This window comes from Myotis daubentonii, chromosome 2 (assembly GCF_963259705.1).
Source record: "Myotis daubentonii chromosome 2, mMyoDau2.1, whole genome shotgun sequence".
NCBI lineage: Eukaryota > Metazoa > Chordata > Mammalia > Chiroptera > Vespertilionidae > Myotis > Myotis daubentonii.
The window spans coordinates 54,983,704-55,008,703 of record NC_081841.1 but is presented as its reverse complement, the minus strand read 5'-3'; the positions used below and the strand labels follow the sequence as shown (position 1 = coordinate 55,008,703).

The 25,000-nt window shown below is 39.7% G+C and overlaps 1 protein-coding gene across 3 annotated transcripts in view; it reads left to right on the top strand.

Moving 5' to 3' along the window:
* The window catches only part of TESPA1 (thymocyte expressed, positive selection associated 1), a 41,323-nt gene that overhangs the window by 13,983 nt on the left and 2,340 nt on the right, over positions 1 to 25,000 (top strand). For all 3 annotated transcript variants that reach the window (XM_059683153.1, XM_059683154.1, XM_059683155.1), the window contains exons 2-10: positions 1,730 to 1,937; positions 2,839 to 2,881; positions 12,057 to 12,106; positions 12,445 to 12,498; positions 13,243 to 13,279; positions 13,544 to 13,642; positions 15,656 to 15,864; positions 17,331 to 18,136; positions 19,240 to 19,336. In XM_059683153.1, the coding sequence (XP_059539136.1) occupies positions 1,775 to 1,937; positions 2,839 to 2,881; positions 12,057 to 12,106; positions 12,445 to 12,498; positions 13,243 to 13,279; positions 13,544 to 13,642; positions 15,656 to 15,864; positions 17,331 to 18,136; positions 19,240 to 19,336 (1,558 nt within the window). In that variant the 5' untranslated portion in view covers positions 1,730 to 1,774. The remainder of the gene's footprint in view (positions 1 to 1,729; positions 1,938 to 2,838; positions 2,882 to 12,056; positions 12,107 to 12,444; positions 12,499 to 13,242; positions 13,280 to 13,543; positions 13,643 to 15,655; positions 15,865 to 17,330; positions 18,137 to 19,239; positions 19,337 to 25,000) is intronic.

The window sequence follows — 25,000 nt, the reverse complement described above, 5'->3', positions numbered from 1 at the left end:
AATCTTGGGTTAGACCTGAAGTAAAAGAATTTAGATCAGGAATTCTTTTTCTCTGGATAGGTTTTGTCTGTAACAAACAGAGGCTTTCAAAGCAATTTTATGGTCCTAGGAAAGTATTTTATGTTCTGGTTATTCTCTTCAGAAATAGCTATTTCACTGCCTAAATTGTTAAATGCCTCACTAATGATTTTGTTTTTAAATGTCTGGAAGCTGGCAGTCTCCTTATTTTTTTCTTTTATTTCTTTCCCTTTACTCCAACAGTTAACAGTGTAGCTATGATAGTGAAGGTGTTATGACAGCTCCAGGGAATACAGGGACAAAGCAGTAGAGGACAATGACTCCCCTTCCACTGATTTACTATTTTGAGTGTGGCAGGTAGGAGGAGGTAGGAGGACAGAGCATAAGCCAGTAAATGTTCTTTCACCTTGAGTCCTTTTAAGCTCCATTTGGACAATTAAATGATTCCTCTCTTCTTTCTTCTTCTTTGAATAAATGGCTAGCGCTATCAGAATGAATCTTTTGGAAGAATACAGAGGAGTTGGTTAGGCAGTGCTAAAAGAAATATAAATACACTAGAGGCCCGGTGCACGAATTCATGCACCAGTGGGGTCCTTCAGCCTGGCCTGCACCCTCTGGTAATCCAGAACCCCCCGGGGGATGTAGTAGTGCGTGAAGTGGCAGGCAGCCAGGAAGGAGCCTGAACCCAGGCCAGACATTGCACCACTCCTGCTCATCCTGGTAGCACGCTGCTGGGGAGGTTGAAGAGGCTTGTGCCGCCGCTGTGGCGCTTGCTAGCCATGAGCCCAGCATCTGGCGCCTGTAGGTCAGCTGAGCAGCACTCCTGCTGTGGGAGCGCTCTGACCACCAGGGGGCAGCTCCTGCATTGAGTGTCTGCTCCCTGGTGGTCAGTGCACATCATAGCGACTGGTCAAGTGGTCAACCAGTCAAATGGTTGACCGGTCACTAAGGGTTTCATATATATAGATTGATGAACTAGGGAATTAACTTATAGCTATGGAGAGACCCAAGTTCACAAAGTCAAAAGTGATGACCCTGAAGGTGGTGACTGCTAATTGCTTGAGGCAAGCTCTCCTTGTTGTTTTTATTGAGAGATTCTCCCCCACAGAGAAATCCTATGTGGACCCCCTAATATCTAAAAGAGGAAACCAAACAAAGCAAACCCAGAATGACTGCAGTTAGGGTGGTGTCCTGTTTGTGAGACCTTAGAAAAGCTGTTCAACCTTTGATATCTGAGACTTCTTCATACACCTTTATGAGGATTAAGTAAAGTGAATTTTATACATTGAAAAACTATATTTTAATGTCAGTGGAAGATTCTGAGGCAAAATCCTTAAGGATTAAAGAAAAATGTTTTTTCTGATACACAATTTCAGTTACCGTGAGAAGTAGCAATTCTTTAAGCAGGAAGAGCTTTTTTAATGCCCCTTAAATCATATGATGTTTGAAGTTTCTAGACTTGCTGATTTGAAAGATTGCCCTGGGGTTTGGATTGTTCAGAGCATTTTTCTTTTCCTTTCTTTTCTTTCCTTTTCTTTTCTTTTTTCTTTTTGAAGATGGAGGAAGGGCTAGACATCTCCTTCCTCCTCCCAAATGGGCAGAGGGGTCATGTCCTTTGTGCAGATCTGGGGAGATGGGAGGTCGGGAGATACCCTGGAGTGGTGGTTTCTGGGCAGAGGATGAGGGAGTATCACTGTGATTCAACCCTCAGGGCAGCATCACTGTGACAGGAGACCCTGAAGTCTAAACCAGGGCCATGGAGGGCTCTGTGCTGAGCCCCACATCCTGGGAGAAGAGACGAGCCTGGCTCCGTCAGAGCCGTCACTGGCAGACCCAGGTCCTGGAAGAGGAGGCTGCAGCTGCCCTGCAGGATGTCCCAGATCCGGAACCTTCCAGCCTGGATGACGTTTTCCAGGAAGGTAAGAAGCAATCAGACATCAAACAGACTTCCACATTGTCTTCAGTAGGAACAACGTGACAACAGGCACAGACCTACAGTGTGGGCAGTGGGTCCCTTGTTTAGGCTAGTTCCTCAGGGAGGCTCAATTTGACTGGCTTAAATAAGTTTAAAAGAAGAAAGGTAAAGTAATACAAAATATGAATTATGTGAAATGGAGGCAGGCATGAGATTAGGAAACAGGAAGAGGCACAGTTTTGCATCATCCTGAGAAGCTGCCTGTAGGACCTGAGGTCAGGGTTCTCTGTAAATGCTTTGGGGTGTTTATTTTGTCTGTGTAACAAGGTTACACAACCTGAATGCCTAGACTCTGGCCACAACTCTGTCACTAACAAGCTATGTGACCTTTATCAAGTCACTCACTTTTCTAAGACTTACTTGAATAATTTAAATAGTAATAGTACCTTTCCTATATGCCTCTCAGAGCTTCTTTGAGGTTCAAATGAGACTACAGCCATAGAAGAGAGAAAATCTTATATAAATAACCCCATTCTTGTTTATTTAGTAGAAAACACAATTGCAATATTGTGCACTTTTTGTTTTATTTAAATTTGTTTAAGGGGAAGGATCCACCCTTATTCCCAAACCTTGGCGGAAAGAGAGTAGTGGGCTTGATATACTGAGCATTTTCCAGATTCCTGAGAGGAAAGGGACGGAGGGGGGGGAGGCAGAGAGAAGAAATATCCATTTTTATACATGGGTATATTCCTCTCATATATTTAAGAAAAAGTTTTTATGGGGCAAAAAAAAAAAAAAAGAATCATGATTTGGCTTATTAAGCCAAATTGAGAATGGGGTGAGTTGTAGGGGGGAAGTCTAATTTCCTTCCGTTCTCACAGTGATCTGATGTCTATCTTTCCTAGGGAATCCAATCACTAAGATTGAGGACTGGCTGCAGGACTGTGGGTAAGTGCTGGAGACACAATGGGATTGAACACAGCTGATGGGTGGATATGCTAATAGGCACTGACCCATGGAAACTCAGAAACAGGAAAATGGGTTTGAATTGGGACTAATGTTTAAAAGTTAGGTTAAGAGAAAGGGGGAGTAAAAGAGTTTGGAGTGAGTATGGGCAACTCTAGGATGAAACTAATTTATGGTGGAGGTCTGGAAATATAGGCTGGATTTGGTCGAAAGCCAAGAATGATGGAAATCTGTAGCTTTGGGGAATGGCTGGGCTGAGTTCCAGATCCCTTCTTTACTGCTTTTCCCTTAGACAGAAGTCTAACACTCTGTAACAAAAGAGGTTAGAAACCTAATTGTTCTTATGACCAGAAGTTGTCATTATATTGTTTATTTCTACTGTAGAACATAGGACAAGGGGCTAAGAGTTTACTCCAGTCATTCAAAGCAGTAAAGAATTGGAGCAAGTACTTCAAGACAAAATATAGTATCTCTTTCCTCTGGTTTGATTCCTGGGCATGGCCTCTGGTTTGATTCCTCTCTCTCTAAAATCAATAAAAATATTTTTAAAAAACACTTTTAAATATGAGACCCCCACACCCTATCAGCCTGTACCATTTTAAGCTCAGTCTACCCAGAAACAGAAGAAAAGCTTCTGTGACCTATTTAAGCCCGATCACTTGTGTGATAATGAATTCTCAGAATTTATAACTCCTGCCTGCTCATTATTTCCTTTCCAGGAATGGTTCAAGTTTTATGTAGACTTTATTCTAAACTCATCTATTAACATATACAAAAACCCATCCTTGATTATTTGGTAGGAAATAGCACTGAATAATCCAATGTTGTTTATTTTAACTATGACCCAGAAGTTAATGCCAAGAAGGATTTATTTTGTGTTTTTGTTGTTTACAAAACATATCATCCTTATAGTCCTAATCTGGTTCACAACTCAATGACTTCAAAGTCAATTAAAGGTAATAAAAATATAGAGAAGCAAAGTAAATGTAGGGATGAGGACATTTGAAAGTTTTGGTGTGTCCTAAGATTAAAAATGCTTCACTAGGCCCTAGCTAGTTTTGCTCAGTGGATAGAGCTTCATCCTGTGGACTAACGGGTCCCAGGTTCAATTCTGGTCAAGGGCCCAAGTTGCAGGCTCAATCCCCAGTGTGGGGCATGCAGGAGGCAGCCAATCAATGATTCTCTCTCATCATTGATGTTTCTATCTCTCTCTCCCTTCTCCCTTCCTCTCTGAAATCAATAAAAATATATTTTTTAAAAATGCTTCACCAGATTTGTAAAAGAGAACCAGTTGTCTCAGTTAACATTTCATTAACTACTATTGTTTTATCAATTCACGTCAACAATTATTAACTGTGCATTTGCTAACTGTCTGAGTGCCTAAATCAGTGGTTCTCAACCTGTGGGTCGCGACCCCTTTGGGGGTCGAACAACCCTTTCACAGGGGTCGCCTAAGACCATCGGAAAACACATATATAATTACATATTATTTTTGTGATTAATCACTATGCTTTAATTATGTTCAATTTGTAACAATGAAAATACATCCTGCATATCAGATATTTACATTATGATTCATAACAGTAGCAAAATTACAGTTATGAAGTAGCAACGAAAATAATTTTATGGTTGGGGGTCACCACAACATGAGAAACTGTATTAAAGGGTCGCAGCATTAGGAAGGTTGAGAGCCACTGGTCTAAATGATCTAGGGATGCCAAATAGTTTAAAATGTGCTCCTTGGCTTCAAACACACTATATTTTACATGAAAAGAATAAATTCACAGAAATATAAGATTGTAAACTTCAGAAATCACCTTTCCCCACCTGTATTCTACGAAGATAAACTCTGATACAAAACATATGCTGAAAATGTAGCCTGATAGTGGAAAAACTCTAAGATTGGAGACTAATTTTGTTTGCTAATTGTCTGTGTAAACAACTGTAAGCAAACAACTGAAATTCTTTCTCTCTCAGTTTCCTCATCTATAAAGTGGAGAACTAGAATAATAATTTCAAAAGTTTCAATAGTTTCAAAAGTTTTCAAAGATTTAAATGACATGATGTATATACAAGAGCTGTATGCTCTGTAGTAATATGTGAGTGGTAAGGTTTCTAAAGTAGGAGCTTTATGCTATTTTAAAACTTCACAAAATAAGTCTGTCTATCATCTGTCTATCTATCTATCTATCTATCTATCTATCTATCTATCTATCTATCCATCTCTTTATTAGAAGAGTATGTCCAGAAGTGATTAGCTCCAGGATAGTGGTTACCTCAAGGAAGGAAGAAAGTAGGAAGGAATGGGGAGTAAAATGAGACTTTAATTATATCTTTAACATTTTATTTATTTGTTATTAACAGAGATATGTAGCAAATATGACAAAATGTTTACATGTGTGAAAATAGGGTGGCAAGTGCAAGGGCATCTCACATTTTTTTTTTACTTTTCTGTGTGTTGAAAATAATTCAATATTTAAACTTCAAAAAGGCCATAAGGAAGTCTATTATTAGCATGTTTACATTTTCTTTGAAAAAGGAATTATTAGGTTCATAAAATATTTTCAATATTCTCTATTTTCTAATCCTCTCAAGTAAGTATGTAATATTTTAATTATATGGGAAAATCAGAAAAATGAAAGGATGATGATTGATGCTAGTGAGGCAATATTTGATTTTTATAATAGACAATGAAGAAGATGGGAGGAAATGTATTCTAAATATGACCTGAGTTGCCACCATCCTGGTTGTTAGGCTGCCAAGTTCACAGAGGAAAGAAGATGGATAAGAAACCCCCATTCACTAGTTATCTGTATACTCTGGGAGGCACTTTTCAAAGTTTATTTTCATCTTCTTTTCAATGCCAAACACCCACTGGTAGCAAGAGGGCTTTGTTTTATGACAGGCTTTCCAAGAAAGTCCACCATCTTCCTTGATAACTTAGTGTCAGTGTCTCTTGGGGTAATCGAATCTAGTAGCAGACCCTTCTGCTGCAGGTTTAGATTGTATACGTCTTTACAAACTATGCCTCTCTTTTTTCTTTCTCTTCTTAGGCTCTCAGGGGATTTTCTAGAGCATAAATGTGTTACTTGTAATCATCAGAGGTAGGATTGGGAGCCCCAAAATCATGTATGGACTTCAGTTTAAAATCTCTGCAAACTTAATCTATGGAAATTGCTGGGAGTAGCTAAAAATAGCCACATGCTTCTTCTCATAATCCAATCCACCTCCTTACTCTTTCTTTATTAATTAGGTATATAGGAGAACAGTACTTTGGCTCTTGTACTTCAGACTTGAAATGACGCTAAGGGACCTTTCAATAAAAAGGTGGAGAGAGAGGTGAAGTTTTGGATCTAGCCCCCAGTCATTGGTATTATGTCTTAAGCAATAATCCATGAAAGGCCTGGGATTTAGGTAATGAATAGGATGTTTCAAATTAGCATGCTCAGTGAGAAGGCACCAATAAACCCAGGCCCACATCCATATGGCTGTGGTAGATCCCACATACACATAGAAAAAGCTACTGTCTGGGCCGAGCCAGCTCAGCCAAGGTTTCAAAAGCCTGAGTGAGGGTGGCAAAGGATGCAAAAATGACAAATAAAGAGAATAAGCTGGGTCTAGGTGGATCTTCCTGTGCCTGGCTGAGGCCACAGAGAGAGATATGCAGAGGCAAGCTGAGCCTTTATTTTATAGCCAGAAGTAAACAAGGTAGTGGTCACCATAGTTACAATGTTCTTGTGAGTTTCACTTGTTTTGGCAGCTCCACACCTCCCACAGCCCATTAGATACCTAGGAAGGATCTAGGGAGCATCATAAGGTCAAGCCTAATTATGTGAAGAGGACTATGTCCTCTAAGCTGGGACTTGTTTGTGGCTTTGCCAACAGGTCAGTCTGAGGCTTAACCCTATAGCCGCACCCTACATCTGTCAGATCCAGAGATAGAGAAGCATTGAACAGAGCATCAAACCTCAAAGGGAAGACAGGGGAAGGTGGGGGAGGGGATAGAGATCAATCAAAGGGCTTATATGGATGCATATAAGCATAACCAATGGACACAGACACAGGGAGGGTGACAGCATGTGCTGGGAGGGTGGCGATGGGGGGAAAAGGAGACATATGTAATACCTTAATTAATAAAGAATATAATCAAAGAATAAAAAAAGAAAAGAAAAGCCTACTGTCATCCTGGGCTAGTTCTCATATAAAGAATATGGACATGTCTGCCAGGGTATAACTAGAAAAGAGAAATATAGGGTGAACATCCAATGAACACTTGTATCTAATGAATAGTAGCAAGTTTTCCTTTGGAGAGACTAGAAATTTTATCAGTGGTATTTTTAATGTAAATTTTATTGAAATGTAGCATACATATTAGTAGCATTTCTTTTTCTAATGTAAATTTAATACAATTCAATGGCTATACATTTCAGTTATGCTAGATAAGTAAATCTAGATATCCACTATACAACAAAGTGCTTATAGTTAACAATATGGTATTGCACTTAAAAATTTATTAAGAAGGTAGATCTCATGTTGTGTTCTGACTTCAAAAAAGCACAAAGGGAAAGAAGGAAGCTGAGAGTTTGGGATATGTCTGCTACCTTGATTGATGATGGTATCACAAGTGGTTGCATATGTCCAAACTTATCTCATTGTATACATTAAATATGTGCAGTTCTTTAAATATTAATTATACCTCAATAAAGCTTTTAAAATAATGATATACATTATATTGAAGGATAAACTATTTACTGAAAAATAAACAAGTATTAAATAGATAGCTCAAGGAATTTTCTCAAAGGGAATACACCTATAAAGCCTGCAGTGGGACATTACCAGCACTCCAGAAGCTCCTTTCTGTCCCCTTCCATTCATACCCTGCTTCCAAGATAACTAGTAGCCTGACTTATGGCATCATAGATAAATTTTGCAGTCTTAAATTTATATACATGGAATCATATAATATGTACTGTTTTATGTGTGTTTCCTTTGTTCAGCATTATGTTTGTGATGTTCATCCATGTTTTGCAAGCAGCAATAGGTCGCACTTTTTATTGTTGCATAGCATTAAATTGTTTCTTTATCCTACAATTTAGCTATTTTATAATAAGTAGAGATTTGTGTCTTTCATTTGTGGATTATTATGAAAATAATTTCTTCTGGTAAACATATTCAGGTATTTCCATTGAATATATGCCCAAAAGTGCAACAGTAGTGTGTTTTTATTGTAGTTATAATAATAGTTGTCTTTAATAGCTGCATTACTGTGTAGCTACAGCACAAACATTCAATACAATAGTAAATCTCAGTATTCTGGTACTTGACTATCTTGGTTATCTTCATGTCTATGTTTCTCCCTCTCTCTGTTTCTCCTTATTATTACAGCAATCCCTTTAGCCTTTCTTGCAATTCTGGTTTGGTGGTGATAAACTCCTTTAGCCTCTTTTTGTCTGAGAAGCTCTTTATTTCTCCATCTATTTTGAATGATAGCCTTGTTGGATATCATTACCTTGGTTTCAGATCCTTGCTTTCCATTACCTTGAATACTTCAAGCCATTTCATTCTGGCCTGTAGAGTTTCTGATGAGAAATCATCTGACAGCCCTATTAGAGCTCCTTTGTAGGTAACAAATTGCTTTTCTCTTACTGCCTTTAAGATTCTCTCTTTGTCTTTAACATTTTTTATTTTAATTATGATGTGTCAGGGGGTGGGCCTGCTTGTTCTTCTTGCTTGGGACTCTCTGTGCTTCCTGAACTTGTGTGACTTTTTTACTTCACCAGGTTAGGGGAGTTTTCTGTCATTATTTCTTCAAATGGTTTCTCTAATCCTCACTTACTTTCTTCGCTTTCTGGCACTCCTATGATGCAAATATTATTATGTTTCATATTGTCCCACAGCTCCCTTAAGCTGTCCTCCTGTTTTTTAATTGTTTTTAATTTTTGGTTCTCTGATTGAATGATATTTTCTACCCTGTCTTCTAATTCACTGAGCCAATCCTTGGCTTCCCCTAATCTGTGTATTCCACCCAATGTGTTCTTTATTAGTTCTATGTCATTCTTTATTCCTGACTGGTCATTTTTTCATAGTTTCTATGTCTTTTCTCATGCTGTTGAGCATCCTTATAATAATTATCTGAACTCTATATCTGATAAATTTCTTATCTCCATTTCATTTAGCTCTTCTTCTGGAGAACTCTCTTGTTCTTTCACTTGGAGTTTATTTGTTTTTTTGTCTCCCCATTTTGGCTGCCTGTTTGGGTTTGTGTCTGTGTATTAGGCAGATCTGCTATGACTCTGAGACTTTAGTGTAGGACAATATCAGACACTGTTTGTGACTAGCAGGACTGGGCCTGTTTGAGTTCTTTCCAGAGTCCAGACACTGTTTGTGACTGGCCTCTAATGCAGGACAATGTCAGACACTGTTTGTGACTAGCCCTGAGTACTATTTGGAGCTATCAGCAATTCATAGCTTGTGGCTCCCTATGCTAGGGCTGAGTACCTTGGAATGGACCAAGATGTACACCAATGTCTGCCTTTCCTAGCCCCAGATCCAGACGAGGTCAGGCAAAGACTCAAAGCTTCCAGACTGCCTCTTCCTGCAGTCTGATTGTTTTTTCATAGTTTTAATGTGCCTCAGGCTATAGGACACAGCCAGGCATAGACTCCACAGGGTGGGGTGAGAGGTTTTCCAACAGGATAGGACAATTGCTCCAAAAGCTTCCTGGCTGGTAAAGGTCTCTCTGAGAAATATGTCCTCCGCAGTGTGGTGGAATGACTCAGCACAGAAAGCCAGGGTGGCTGCCTTCTCAGCTCTAATCCCAGAGCCCCCAGCCCTGGATTCTCCTCAAACAGCTCTAGTCCACTCTGCCCTCCTTCTGCCAGAGCCCAAGATGAGTGGCTGCACATGAAATTTTGTGCATTGGCCCTTTAATAGGGTGCCTGCATTAACAGCTGTCTCTGGCTGGCAGATAGCAACCCCTCTCCTTTTCAAAACTAGATGTTATGTGGGTACCTTTCTCAGTTCTGGTGCACTGGGCTGGGGAACCCAGTTTGGGGTTTAGACCCCAGAGTTCTCCATGAGAATACCACAGCTGAGCTATCCCTCTGGAACTTCAGCTGCTGTCTGTGGGAGCTTGGCCAGTCCTCTTGTGCCTCCACACTTCCTATCAGTCTGTATGTGGTCTCCACTTCCCGTCCTTGGTTATCTGGGTTCTCTCCAGCTAGTCTTCAGTTGATTATTCAGAATGGTTTTTCTGTATTTTAGTTATAATCCCAGTTTGGTCCTGGATATTCCAGTGACCCAAAGAAATCTCAGGCTATTGGAGCATCACTTCATGAAATGTTTAATAATAGCAATAATTCCAATTTGGTCCTGGGAAAGTGTCCGTGTAGCTGCCACTTAATCTGCCACGATTTTGGAGCCTCCTATACTACTTATCATAGTGTTTTAGTAGTAATTGTAAATATTTATTTATACTAACATTTGCAATATTACATATACAACGTATTTTTAATATTATATTAAAATATATGTATGTAGCCCTAGCCAGTGTGACTTAATGGTTAGAGTGTTGGCCCATGGACTGAAGGGTCATGGGCTTGATTCCTGTCAAGGAATGTACCTCAGTTGCAGGCTGGGTCCCCAGCCCTGGTTGGAGAGCATGTGTGAGGCAACCAATCAATGTCTCTCTCTCACGTTGATGTTTTTCTCTCTGTGTCTGTGCTCCTCCCTTCTACTCTCTCTAAAAAAAATCAATGGAAAAAATATCTTCGGATGAGGATTAACAACAATAAATACTATATATATATATATATACATATATATATATAATGTTATATGTGTAATAAAATAATAGTTTATGTATAATATTACATATTAGAAAGAAAAGTATATATTTTTAGTTCAAGTTATAGTATTAGAGTTACCTATTCTCAATTAGCTTAGGTATATCATTGAACATTTTATATCATACCTTGATGAACTGTTTTTTTCATAAGGACATATAAAAATACAGAATTTGGAAAACAGGGTTGATTTTTTTCACTATTAAAAGCAAAGTACCAGTAAAAGATGTCTAAAAATATACATAATGATTTATTTTATAAAACGTTAAACACAACTAATCTACAGATGTTCAATTAGTAAACCCATTGCTATTATTAAGCACTTCATGAAGTGATGCTCCAATAGCTTTAGATTTCTTTGGATCGCTGAAGACTGATCAAGGCGAGGCCTCACTTAAGACCACTCCAATGGAATGGATGCACTCCAGTCCATTTCCCTGATAACTCACGTTAGCAGGCCTTCTCTGCTCCAGCCTCCATATGAGATTACATTAAAAGCATCATGTGCAACTTCCATTTTAATACTCCCAGGAAGCAAACTCTATAAAACTCACAACACATCAGTGCTTGAAGTGGGCTTAGAAAATAATAATATCTAGGCATCCAATCCTCTGTGTAATGTTTGAAAACATAACAGTAGCAAGGAGCCAGGACTAGAATCCAGGTACTCTGGTCCCAGTTCAAAGTTTTTCCACAGGCTACTTCACTCACCAGTTTTAGACAGAGAATTTCTTCCTTGTTTATAAAATTGAGTTGTTTCTCAGTAACATTTATGCTGATCTCCATCTGTTTTTCTTCTGCAGATGGTAAATGTTTGATAAGCTCATATCTCAAAATGTAAAAATATAATCTCTAACCAAGAGGCAGTTTCTGCTGCTTCCTGAAAGACATGATATTCTGCAAGAATATGACTCATAGAGAAGAAAGGGCTGTGTGGGTAGATAAGATGACCTCCTAAAAGTTTCTTTAAAATCTCTATATTTGCTTTTGTGATGTAGAAATTATGCACCCAAATCCCTGCTTCTGTAAATGTATTTCTCCAGTTTTGTTTCTATATTCCTTACTTAGGACTACTGGAGAATTGTTGTTAAGCTAAGGTTAGACAATGTGGTCAGTACAATGGCAGCACTGCAGTCCCAGCTTCTCATGATCACCTCCATGAATTTGTCAAATAACCACTATGTCTTGTTTTCTTCAACAAAAAATCAATTTCAATACTACTGACTCTCATCATAAAATTATGTGAACCTGTGGCACATATTTGAATGTAAAATGTAGTGATTTAAACCTATAAAATTATTTTTGGTTTTTAGCTACACAGAAGAAGGGTTTTTTGAGGAATCCGGACAGTCAATCTACAATGGTGAGTATAGACTCTGTCTTTTCTTCTATTGTTCTCCTACCTGGATAGCGATATGGCTGTATATGTTTATGTGTCTGAGTGCACACCTCCATGTACTTATTATTTGGCAGCGAATTGTGTACGTGACTATGTGATGTAGGGGACAGGTTAATTACAGATGAAGTCTATGTGATTCTTTCTGAGTGAAAATATGAGTGTAATTTTTGAGGTACTATATGTATGTACAGCTTGGGGTAGTTTTGCAAACATGTCGATGTCTGGTGTGACTGGGGGAGGACGGGTAGCTGTGGGGGTGTCTAAGCCTGATTTTCTGTGACCTTGGCCTTATTATTTGACAGGGTGCCCCAGCCAGAGAACCAGCTTTGAAGATGACTTGACCCTTGGAGCAGAGGGTAAGTAGCACAACTCTCTGAGGTTGAGATTGAATAAGACAGTATACATTGGATTGATTAAGGATAGGATGGAAGGGAATAACTGCAGAACAAAGCAGCCCATTCCTGGCATCTTAACCATAGGGAAAGAGCAATCTCAATAGCATCTAATGTGAAACTGAGAAAGCATCACATGCCCAAAAATACTTCTGCACCAACCTATTAGTATGTCTACTGGTCCACCATTGGAGCTTTCCTTTGGGCCCTGGAAAGATAACATATAAAATCACGATAACATTGGCTGCCCAGACATCTTCAAAACGGTTCTCTGTGTAGGAAACCCAATGTAGCCTCAGTACTGAGTGTGAGAGAGACTGCATTGCAGGAAGATAAGGGTTTGAATGAAAGACAGAGGTATAGCAACCTACTACTATCTCCTGGGATCTGAAGAGACTCATAAGGTGTGATAGAAAGTCTAGCCTGGAGAGCTGAATGACTCTATGCTTCTCGGAACAGAGGAACTCTCATCTAGAAACCATTCATGGTTCAGAAGTTCAGAGACTCAGGGCCAATTTTTCTCTCCTATATAAGTCCACCTTCCAGGCCTGTGTTTGATTGTCTTTGGATAAATCCGTAAAGAATGGAATTCATGGGGTAGTGGCAGAGATGAACAGAAGGGGACTAAATTTTAAGTCCAGAGGAGCAGATTCAGTGGTTTTTATTTTCCCTTCTAACTTTCTCTTTACCGTTCTGTTCCTTGACCAGCCACACTGATGGCCACTAATGGCAACCTCTTCTCCAGGTAAGTATAAGGTCAGCCGGAGCTACTGAATTGGGGTAAGTGTCATAGTAAAAAAAAAAAAAAAAAAAAAAAATTAAAAACAAAGAGCTAAAAATTTACAATAGAGTGAAATTTCCTGATCAGGAATGAAGTCATAGACTGAATTTTCACAGTACATGGTTCAGAGGTACCCAGCAGGGAGTGACTATGCCCAGCAGGGGTGTCTTGCAGCCAGGGTGCAAACTGCTTACAAGATTCGTATGACATCATCTCTGATCCCTGCAGGAATTTCCTGGAGACAGGCCGGCCCTGCCAGCTACTAGATCTTGGCTGCAGTATGGCTTCCAGCAGCATGACTGGTGGGACCAACAAGACTAGTTCAAGGTAGGTACTGGCAGGGGTAGAAGGATAGGGAAGATGAGAAACAGAAAAGAATGGAACTGAGAACTATTGCCCATTTTTTCTGGCATATCTTTCTGGAGCTTTTATGCAATCAAATACTTGAGAAGTATGACCATATTTGCTTCAAGAATAGTGAGGAACACTGAGGAATCTACTGCTCAGAGTTTGATGCTATGTGTGAAATAACAGGTGTCTTTCCACTGAGCTTCATACTGCAGGAGGTGTAATGGTACCATCATGGTTCCTGGACTTAGTATTACTAAGTGTTCAATAAACAATCAATAAATGTATTGATTAACTGACTGATTTATTGATTGAATAAAGCAGTAAATATTGATTCATTCAGGCAGATTTCTATCCCCTAATGCAAGCCAGACAATGACTGTATGGCATTTTAAAAGATGAAAAAGACAAAGAGCTTGCCCCCAGGAATTCAACAATCTAATAGAATGAACAAAATAACATGCAAATACCTTTAGAACAAGATGGAAAGTGATGAAAACTAGTGTGGTATAATTAAAAGTGGGAATTTCAAGTCAAAGTTTTTGTTTTGTTTTGTTTTTTAAAATTGATTTCAGAGAGAGGGAGGGAGAGGAAGAGAAAGATAGAAACATCAGTGATGAGAGAGAATCATGGGTCAGCTTCCTCCTGAACGCCCCCTACTGGGGATTGAGCCTAAGGCATGTGCTCTGACTAGGAATCAAACCATAACCTCCTGGTTCATGGGTGATGCTCAACCACTGAGCCATACTGGCCGGCCTCCAGTCAAAATGTGAATTTGAGACCTGGTTCGGAGACTTATTAGTCATATTACTATCTTTAGTGACTTGTCCTTACAGAGCCCTAGCCCTGGCCCACACTCCAGTTCAATTAAATCAGCATCTCTTGAGATAAGACTCAGACATCTTCATGTTTTAAAGCCCCCTGACAGTGATTCTAATATGCAGCCCTGGTTAAGAACCAATACTCAGACTTAGGCCCACAATTCAGATAAGGAAACGTGAGACCATGGAAATAATATCAGCACTTAGGTAACAAACATAATAGTACAGCCAGGGATCCCAATTATCCTGCTGTTAATTAAATAAAGCTACCTATTTGGATCAAAAAGCCCAAAATCTTTTCTGAAGAGAGTGAAAGTGTTTATTCAAAGTCTCAAGCAATCCACAGCCCTCCTACCCCATTGTTGTTTGGGATGCATAGTTATTGAGCTCTGTGTCACCCAGCCTGGTGGAACACACATTTGAATGCAGATACATGTTGGTGTCATGAAGAGAGAATATTTGATCTTCTGTACTGCAGGGCTTCTGTACTGAAAATGGAGCTACAAATGGGTCTACCTCTCAAAATCAGGTTTTGAACATCCCTCGCAGTGGGTCCTCAACTAAGGTTGTTTTGTTCAATGCTCTTTTGTTACAACATTGATGAGATGACATAGGAACTTAACAGTTGTTTATAACAATTAGCCTATGGTAAATTTGATTTCACTATATGTTGTTTTGCTTAAAGTCACAAAACCTATCAATAACATTCAATGAGGACATACCGTATTGAAAATTTTTTGCCCTCAGAGTGAGGATAAAATGGGTTTTATGTTCCCTACACACATATTCTCTAATTGTCCCCCACAACTGCTAAGGGTAAACTGGGTGGCAAGTTGCAAAGCACTTGGCAAAAGCCAGCTATGTCATAGTACGTATTTGCAAGTGGAAACTGACTGGTTAATAACACAACCACAGATTTCTTTGTATCTGTACTCACTTTAATTGTTCAAATCCTCTCATAGTAAATTTTCATTCACCTGTAATCAGTTATTCAGAGTCCTATGATAGAATTTCATTCAATTTTTAAATCAGAGCTGTATTGCAATTCCCATGTTTCAGACAGAAAATTTACGTTCAGAGAAATAAAAGTTTTTCTCAAAGTCAAAGATACTTGGATTACCCTGTCCCTCAAAATCGCCCCTACTTACCCAAATTCCCTTTTTTTTTTCAGCATCTCTGAGATTCTGGAAAAGGTGCAAGAAGATGCAGAAGATGTCCTCTTCAATCTGGGCTTTGGTCAGGAAGACCACAAAGACACTTCTCGGATCCCTGCCCGATTTTTCACCAACCCCTCCCAGGCCAGAGGCATTGATTTCCAGCTCTTCTTGAAGGCCCAGGTGCAGAGGATTGAGATGGAGGACCCATGCCTCATGCTGGCCAGTGAGTGTTCCCACAGATCCATGCTCTGCTTTTTACTGAACCTCCAGACAGGGATCAATGGATCCAAATCCTACTTTCTCTCGATTAGCTTCATGTGATCCTTTGTCTCTTGTGTCTATTTTCCCTTATATTGTCTTCAGTGAAGATGGATAACATTGACATCTTCTCATAGGTTTATCCTCCAGAGAAAGAATGGTTCGGGGATATTTATTTTAAACAAGTGCACAGATGATTCTTATGCAATCCTTAGACCACATCTAGGGAAACAATAATTTAAGTTATACTGATTTCATAGTAAGGAAAGATATGAGAGGGCTCTTCTACCATGATGAGGTATAAAACATTCTATTTAATTCCATATGTTAGAATATATTTCAAATTATATTCTGCTCCACTGAAAACAAGATGGTGTTTCTGACAGTGATGTTTCAGATTCTTTGTATCAGATTCAACTTAGAGGTTTAGTAAAACTAGACTCCTGAGCGACTAAAACAAGAATTTTGAGTGGGAATAGTTTCACACCTTAGAGGATTCTTCGTCACACTCTTCTGAGGATAGTTTATTGAATTTGTTGTATGTACCAGGTACACAATTATATGTTAAATTCTGGAATAGCAATAGCTAGACAAGAGGAGCATGACTCTTGCCTTCAGGAAGGTTACAATTTAATGACTTTATGGTTTATCACGGTGCTTTTCAAACATGGATGTGCACATGAATTACCAGAGGATATTGTTAAAATGTATGGGATATAGTCAGATTCTGTATTTATGACAAGTTACCAAGCAATGCTGATGCTTCTGGACTACTGGCCACACTTTGAGAAGCAAAGGTCTAATAGAAATGATAGAGTTCATCTAAATTCTCTACTCCAGTTCATTGCCTAGTCATTGCTATCCCTCAAATTTGTTGCCTTTTATAACCCTAATGTTTTATTACTAAAAAAAATAATAATGTTGATTTCGTAACATTATTTTTTGTTTCTTATCATGTTTTTGATCTAAAGCAAACACAGTTCTAGAGGTCATTGTTTAGAAAATACTGACAACAGAAAGATATGCTAACTCAAGATATAGAAATGTTTCTCAGACCAAATAGAATTAATTTTTGGACTAAAGTAAAATAGCTACTTGGTGTGGGAAGTCAAAAAATCAGGAAAGTGGAAGGACACTTAACTTTGGATGTTGAACACATAATACAATATACAGATGATGTATTATAAAATTGTATACTTAAAACCTTTGCAATTTTATTAACCAATGTCACCCCAATAAATTCAATAAAAATTAAAGAAAAATCAAGAAAGGGGCATCTGAGTGTCAAAAATCTAAATAGGAGAAATGCTAGTGGGGAAATTAATACCTTCTTTCTGGATTTTAGGTTTAGGAAGGCTATTGAAGGGAGAAATTTAAGAAATAATTTGCTGATAGCCTCCCAGACTCACTGTTTTCAACCCTTGTACCCAGGCAGATTTAAGCAAGTGCAAACACTGGCTGTCACTGCTGATGCCTTCTTCTGTCTCTACTCCTATGTGTCTAAGACACCTGTCCAAAAGTTCACACCACCCCACATGTTCTGGAATTGCAACCCAACTGATGTGCCATCCATCAAGATTCTGGCCCCAGAACCTGAACCTCACTCACCCAGAGATCGCCTCCGGAAAGCCATCTCCAAAATGTGCCTATATACATGCCCCCGCGTTCAGTTATCACCACCCCACAATACTTCCAAAAGGAACAGTTTGGACCAAGTGGTGTGGGAAGTGATGGACAGAGTGAGAGGAGAGAAGCTCATTCTTCAGCAAGACCCTGAGTTTGGACCAGGCTCACAGGAAGGTCCTGTGCCCCCCATCAGGGGTACAATGCTGCCTACTTCTTGTTCATGTGTCCTCTGCCCTAAAGAGGAAACACAGCAGGGGGTGTGCACAGTGTGCGAACCCCTGCAAACTCTGCATTCTGACCCCAAGATACCCTGTTGCACACATTCTCTGCCCAGAGAAAATCTACAGTGGAGGACAGATCCTGCACAGGTAAAGAGAGAGTTGTGGGGTCTACAGGCCACCAATAAGGAAGTCCACTTGGCCAAGGATGAGACTTTCTGGAAAAGGAAGAGCAGAGCCAGGAAGAGCCTGTTTCAGAAGGATCCCACTGTCAGGAAGGTTAACTCATTGGATCTGTCCATCGTCCAACAGAAATGGAGGCAGAGCCAAGAGAGGCCAGAACTGCGCCGATCTCTAACCCAGCAGCAGCAGGACACTTTTGACTTGGAGGAGGTGAGCAGATTGGAGATGGGGAAGAGCCTAGCAGAGAAAAGCTCTGAATTCTTGTCCCTGGGTAAAGGAAAGCCAGGCTCCCTGTCCTTATCAGAAATACCAATTCTTGAATTACACTCTGAGTCCTTTGGGAATGAGTTAACATAGAAAGAGGAAAAGAAATAGGCCCAGTTTCTTAAGAGCATTCAGGTCTCCAGAACTGCTTTTCTCATTCCTCATCTTATCTGAGCTTCCTGAAGTTTCTCATCAAGCACCCTTGTGGGATCCACACAAGAGCAGAGGTCAGTCATACACTAAGCTAAACACTATTAAATAAAATATTTTCTCTTCTACCTTTACAAATATGTAACCATAAAGACCTGGAAGTCCAGGTTCAAATCTAGAATTCTCAGACTCTTAGGACTTCTATAGGAGAACATGACAGTGTGGGCAGAGCCACTCTCCAGCCCCTGGCCTGTCCTCTTCTCCTCCCATGCCAACATCTGTTCTGACCCATCAGGGATTCCATACACAAGTGTGTGAACATCCCAGCCTGCAAATCCAAATGCCTCATACCCCTTATCCCCACAAACAGCCATCCATTGGCCATCACTCAGGCCCAGGAGTGCATATACTAATAAGGAGATGGCTCATGAGAGGACAGACACCAGGTACAACCAGTGCAGTTCACTGAAGCAGGCTTGAGCCATTTGAGCAGTATATTTGAGATTCTGGATAACTGGTGTATGGTCTAGAAGGGGTAGTTTAGGATCCAGGTGAGCACATCCCCTAGGTCTGCCAATTCTTTACTCCATGGACTCTCAAAAACTCAGGACTCATCTTGCCTAGGTCTATAGTTCTGCCACCAAATACAAGGGTTTCTTGGCAAAGCTCTCAAGTCTTTGCCACAACAAGAAGCTGTGATGATTCAAAATATCATTTGCATGTATGTCACCTCTCACTGAATGTAGAGCGCAACCTCAGCTCCTGCCTTCCTCACTACCGGCTCTTGCCAAAGGAGAAGAGACCAAGTCTCTCAAGCCTCCTTCCCCTACAGCTGCCTGACATCCTGCACTTTTCCCCACCAGTGGCTCTGACTAGTTCTGCTGGGATCTTGGTTACAGGTGCAAAGCAACAGTGAGGACGACGAGGAGACATACTTGGCTAGCAGACGCACACCCCCTCACCTTTACCATCCTTTTGTTGGCAAAGACTCAAGAAGTAAGTCAGTCTCTTTTCTCTCTCTCTCTCTCTCTCTCTCTCTCTCTCTCTCTCTCTCTCTCCATCCTGGCTGCATACCATAATCACTTGGGAATATTTTTTTAATACTCACAATGAAGAGTCCCACATCCTGAAATCCTGATTTAATTGGGATGGCATGGAAACCAGTGGCTGATATTTTGTTTTTAAGCTCCTAGGGCAATTCTATTATGGGTAGATAAATACTTCTCTAGATCCGTGATTCTCAGACATTAGCATTAGAATCATCCAGAGGATTTATTCAAATAGTAATGGCTGGGCCCCAATTCCCAGAGTTTCCGATTAAATAGGTCTAGACAGGGCCTGAAAATATGCATTTCTAACAAGTTCCCAGGTAATGCTGATGCTGCTGGTCTGGTGATCGCAGTCTGAGAACTGCTGCTCTGGGGGAAATCCTACAGAACCTTAATATTAAAAACATAGTCTGCAGGCCAGAAGCATTGACACCACTTGGAATTTTGTTAGAAATTTGGAATCCCAGTCCCTACCTGATGAATCACCATTATATCAAGATCCATAGTGATTCTTCTGCACATCGGAGTTTGAAAAGCATTGTAGGAGTTTTGTAACAGGTGAGGAACGATCATGGAGATTTACATGCCAGCACCTACATTTTTAGCTACTTCTTACTCAGCCCACATCATAGGACTTAGGGAAGACTCCTCAGTGTATCTCACAGCTTTGTTCATTTAGGCTCTGAGCTCCTTTCTGCAACAAGGGTCTGATGTCGAATCTCACATACGTGGTTATTGCCACTAAAATGTCTTTCCTGTGATGTGAGTTTTGAATATTAACCCTTTCAGAGGCAACCCCTATACATTTGAACATTTGGGCAAAAGATTTATTGTTTAAACTAGGTGAAACTTAATCTTCTATAGGTTTTACCACCTGTATCTCAGGACCACAGAGAAGATGGCATCAGGGATAATGACTATTCCAAGATAGTAGGAATTGAAACCTTTCTTGAATTAAGTAAATGAATAAGGATTCATCTAGCTTAGAGTTCCCTTCATTGTGCATATCTTAGAACTATTTACTGCACTTCCTAGCACAATACCATTTTTGTTAAAACTCCAAAATTTCAGTGTTATTAGTCCATAATCACAAAGATCTCTACAATTCTCTTTTAATTCTAATAATCTGTGGCTTGGAGCCCTAATGGCTCTTCTTTCTCTCTTACCCATTACCTTCATCTCCAGGTATACAGATTAGTGACTCACAAAAGAGGTAAATATCAGGAGGCAGCAATATGTTATATACAGTTGAAAAAATTTAAGACATGGAGTTAAATGACATACCTCATATTAGTTCTTGCAGAAATCACTTTAGTTTTGTCCTATGAAATAGGAGAATCTCACTCACACACACACACACACACACACACACACACACACACACACACACACTGTAGTCCCCCTTATCCATGAGGGATATGTTCCAAGACCCCCAGTGGATGCCTGAAACCATAGATAGTACTGAATGCTATATGTACTATGTTTTTTCTGATAATATATACCTATGATAAAGTTTAATTTATAAATTAGGCACAGTAAGAGATTAACAACAACTAATAATAAAATGGAACAATTGCAACAACATACTGTAATAAAGTTGTGGGAATGTGGCATTATTAAGTAAAATAAGAATGGCTTGTGATACCCTGACAGCTAATGTGATAACTGAGATGATTGCTAAGTGATTAATGGGCAGGGAACGTTTAAAGTGTGGAGACTTTGAACAAAGGGATGTTTCATGTCCCAACTGGGATGGAGCAGACAGTGAGAGATTTCATCACACTATTCATAATAGCGTACAATTTAAAATTTCTGAATTTTTTATTTCTGGAATTTTTCATTTAATATTTTCAGGCCGCTGTTAACCATGGGTAACTGAAACCACAGATAGCAGGGGACTACTGTACAGAGCTTGGCTCAAGTGCCACTTATCCAGCAGATGTCAGCCTTGCACAAGAAAATACCAAGATGTCCGGCAAAGCAGGCCACAGGGAGGATCTATATAGTTATGCCAGGGAGGAAGTATTTCTAGAAGTTACACATTTCACATAAGTTACTAGATTCCATTATCTGCTATGGTGATGCAATTTCATTACAGCAAAAGAGATTTCAGTTAGAAATGCTGTATTTTACTTATTCTAAGGTGTACCTTTTCCACATTTTAATCTCTCAAGTGGAATGGGTCTTAATAATTGCCACTATCAGCCTATTTAATTGTCTAATGTTTTTGCCTCCTTAGTGAAATATAAAATAATTATAAATCTTACAAATGATGGCTTATCCGAGTCAATAAAACAGTGTAACTTTAGACATTAAATGCACTTAGTCTCTCAGATAAACGAGGAAGTGATTTTGCAGATTTTCCTTTTATGCCTCTCTTGAAGAATGAGAAATCCCTTCACTGACAGTCTTTGGCTGAGACAGGGACCACAGTGGTTCTCAAATCTTTGCAATGCTCTGTGAGTTTTCTTAATCGTCTTTTCTCAAAGCTATGAAGTATCTCCCTCAATCATCCTTAAGAGATCATAGGAAAGGGAAGATAACCATGAAAACAGCCCAGTACTGCCAACATTAAAGACTGTGTGAGAAATATGGAAAGGAGAAATTCACTTACCACCATCAAAGGCAGAGATAGGTGTCACAGTCCTGGATCTACTGAAAAACAACCCCACTCTGTCTCTCCCAGGGTCTGTAATTATTTCCAAGAGATGAATTATCACCCAGGATCTCTGTATTCAGTCCCAGAAGTTAATCTACTACTGATTATCAGGCATGGGAGGGTGTGAACATGGGTAGGAAGTGGTAGCCGCACCCAACCAGCCACTGTGTCCAGTTTGTAGTTCTCATTGCACAAAGACACTCACTTAAAGAGGCAAATACCAGTTCAAATCCGGCCCTATAGAGCTTACCGCCCAAAATCTCAAGGTTTCTTCATTTATAAGATAGAATTCCTTTTTTTCTTCTGTAATTAGTACAAGGGCACCTTTTCTGTTAAAAAAAGGATCTGGTCCCCAGCTCTCAGCTTTCTTCCCCTCCCACTCTATCATTTAGTCTCTACCAGAGAAGTCTTACTCTTCCTCGAAGTTCCTGGAAAAGGATGGCCCTCATCATTCCCCATCATTTGCACCATGCTCAGAATTTTCCAATTCATAGCCCTTTTATTGGTGCCCTATTGCTGAAATTTAAACCATTTAACCTTTACCACATTTATAAAAGACAGGGCCAAGGAGGTCTTTAAATTTTCGTTGTTTGTTTCTTTTACCAAATTTGAGGTAGCACAGGCCAACAGGTATTCTATTTGTGAAGTGATCATGTATGGAGATGGGAGGTTTCATTTTATGGTCAACTCTTCTAGTGGCAGTGAGAGAAGAGACAGGAAGGGTTTGTGGGGAGGGCTGGTACAGAGCATAGGATAAAGAATAACTATTGTGACATAATCCTATAGGGGGTTATTCTAAGTGCTATCGGTGTGTACTTGGTGGAACCTATTGGGCCAGGTAACTACAGACTTGCTCTTTGGTGTAAAGCTTTTCCATATAATATTAACAATAATATATATATATATATATATATATATATATAGAGAGAGAGAGAGAGAGAGAGAGAGAGAGAGAGAGAGAGAGAGAGAGACTGGACAGTTAATTTTTATGCCAAAATAAATTCCTGAAGAGGAACTCCTAGATATGAAGTATAAGGAGAGATGGGAACAGGGAGAGGGGAGGGAGAGAGGACATTGTGAGAATATGACAATTATTTTTCTGGCTCAATTATAATTCTTACCAAGATTGTTTTGTGTAATACTTACCTGGCAGGGGAGATACCATGATCACGAAGATTGTTTTGTGCCCATTGGGGAAATATAATCAAAGATAAAAATCTTCTCCCACCCCAGAAAACCTCTCCAAAAGGTATAAGAGAAAGAAAACAGTTTTTATTTTTAAATAAACATTAAACCAGAACATGATGTGCATCACAGGCAATACACGAACGAGGTTGTAAAGACAGAAAGAAATCTGACCTGTCAAATAACCAAACAAATACAACCCATTACACTCATGTCAAAATAAACAATGACTAGTGCTCTTATCAGAGAACTCAACAGCACCATCTGTCATACATAGTTCATCTGGCATTTACCTGGTAACTGGGGTGGCCAACTATGTTAGCTAATTGCCTTTATCCAAAGGAATAATAAAAGTTCTCCTATCTTTTTTTTAAATACATTTTATTGATTTTTTTTACAGAGAGGAAGGGAGAGAGAGAGCTAGAAACATCGATGAGAGAGAAACATTGATCAGCTGCCTCCTGCACATGTCCCACCGGGAATGTGCCTGCAACCAAGGTACATGCCCTTGACTGGAATCGAACCTGGGACCCTTCAGTCCGCAGGCTCTATCCACTGAGCCAAACTGGTGCTGGCAAGTTCTCCTATCTTTATGGTAGAAGATAGCTTTGTGAGTTAGAACCAAGCCCCTAAGTTAGACTCCTACCCTCCCATGAAGATCAGAAGTTTACTTTGATTTAACTTCATCAGATGACATGGGGACATAGAAAAATGAACTTCCCAGAGGATGACATTTCCAGGTGAATCTGGACAGATGAGTAAAGGCAGTGGGAAGAAGTAGAAGAAGCAGGACATTGGTATCCTAGTTAGAGGGATAACATGTTCAAAGGCAGACAGGAATGGAAAACCATATCTTCAGAAACTATATCTTGTGCCTAGTGGGAGAAATGGATTATATGGGAGAAGATAAAAATTAAGACTAGGAAATCAGCTATGTCCTTGACATTTCAAAGCAATGGCTTCCTTTGGGAAAGATATTTCTGGTTTGTAAAGGTGGCAAGAGATTTAGTTAGCCTTTTAAAAAGTTTTACAGACATTTCAAAGAGACAAAGAGTTTACAAATTTTCTAAAGAAATACACTTTAAGAACAAATGTGGGAGGGGAAGAAGCCTCTTTCACAACAGGGAAAATTAAGCTTATTTTTTATATGTATTTGCCATTTCACCTCAGTGAGTCTTTTCTCCTCCTTGGCCTTCCCTTTATCTGTATGGCCCATTCTTCTTTAGAGCTGTGGAAGGCAGAAGGATGCTGCCTCTGCATTGCATAATGCTCATTTTCTGAGTCATTCATTTCCAGTGTTTCAATGGTTTGCCAAGGCTACATCCAGGGCTGTGGAGCCATGCCACTTCAGGTCAGCGTTCACATAGACTGCAATGTAAGCACTGCTCTTGGAGGTGTGCAGAGCAGGGGCCCCGGCTCCATCCATACTATCTTACCCAGCCCTTCAGATAGAAACTACCTTCTAGTGAGTATACAGCACTTTCAGAGATATTATTTCATGTAAGTCTTAGAATTACATAGACTGTTTGAGAAGAAAATGACTAAGCGAGATCCTGTAACTACAGTCGTTAGTTAATATCAGAATCAGTACTAGAATTCAGGTGTCCTGACTCCCGAATCAGTGCTCTTTTCATGAAGTCATACTGCCCTGAGTACACAGGAGTTTGGATTGTGGTTGTGGGTGAGAACAAGCCCCCCTTCCTGTGCTTGAATCTGCCCCGTCCCTTTGAGCTTTGTCACCACCGGTTTTGCTTGTGTTCTCACAAA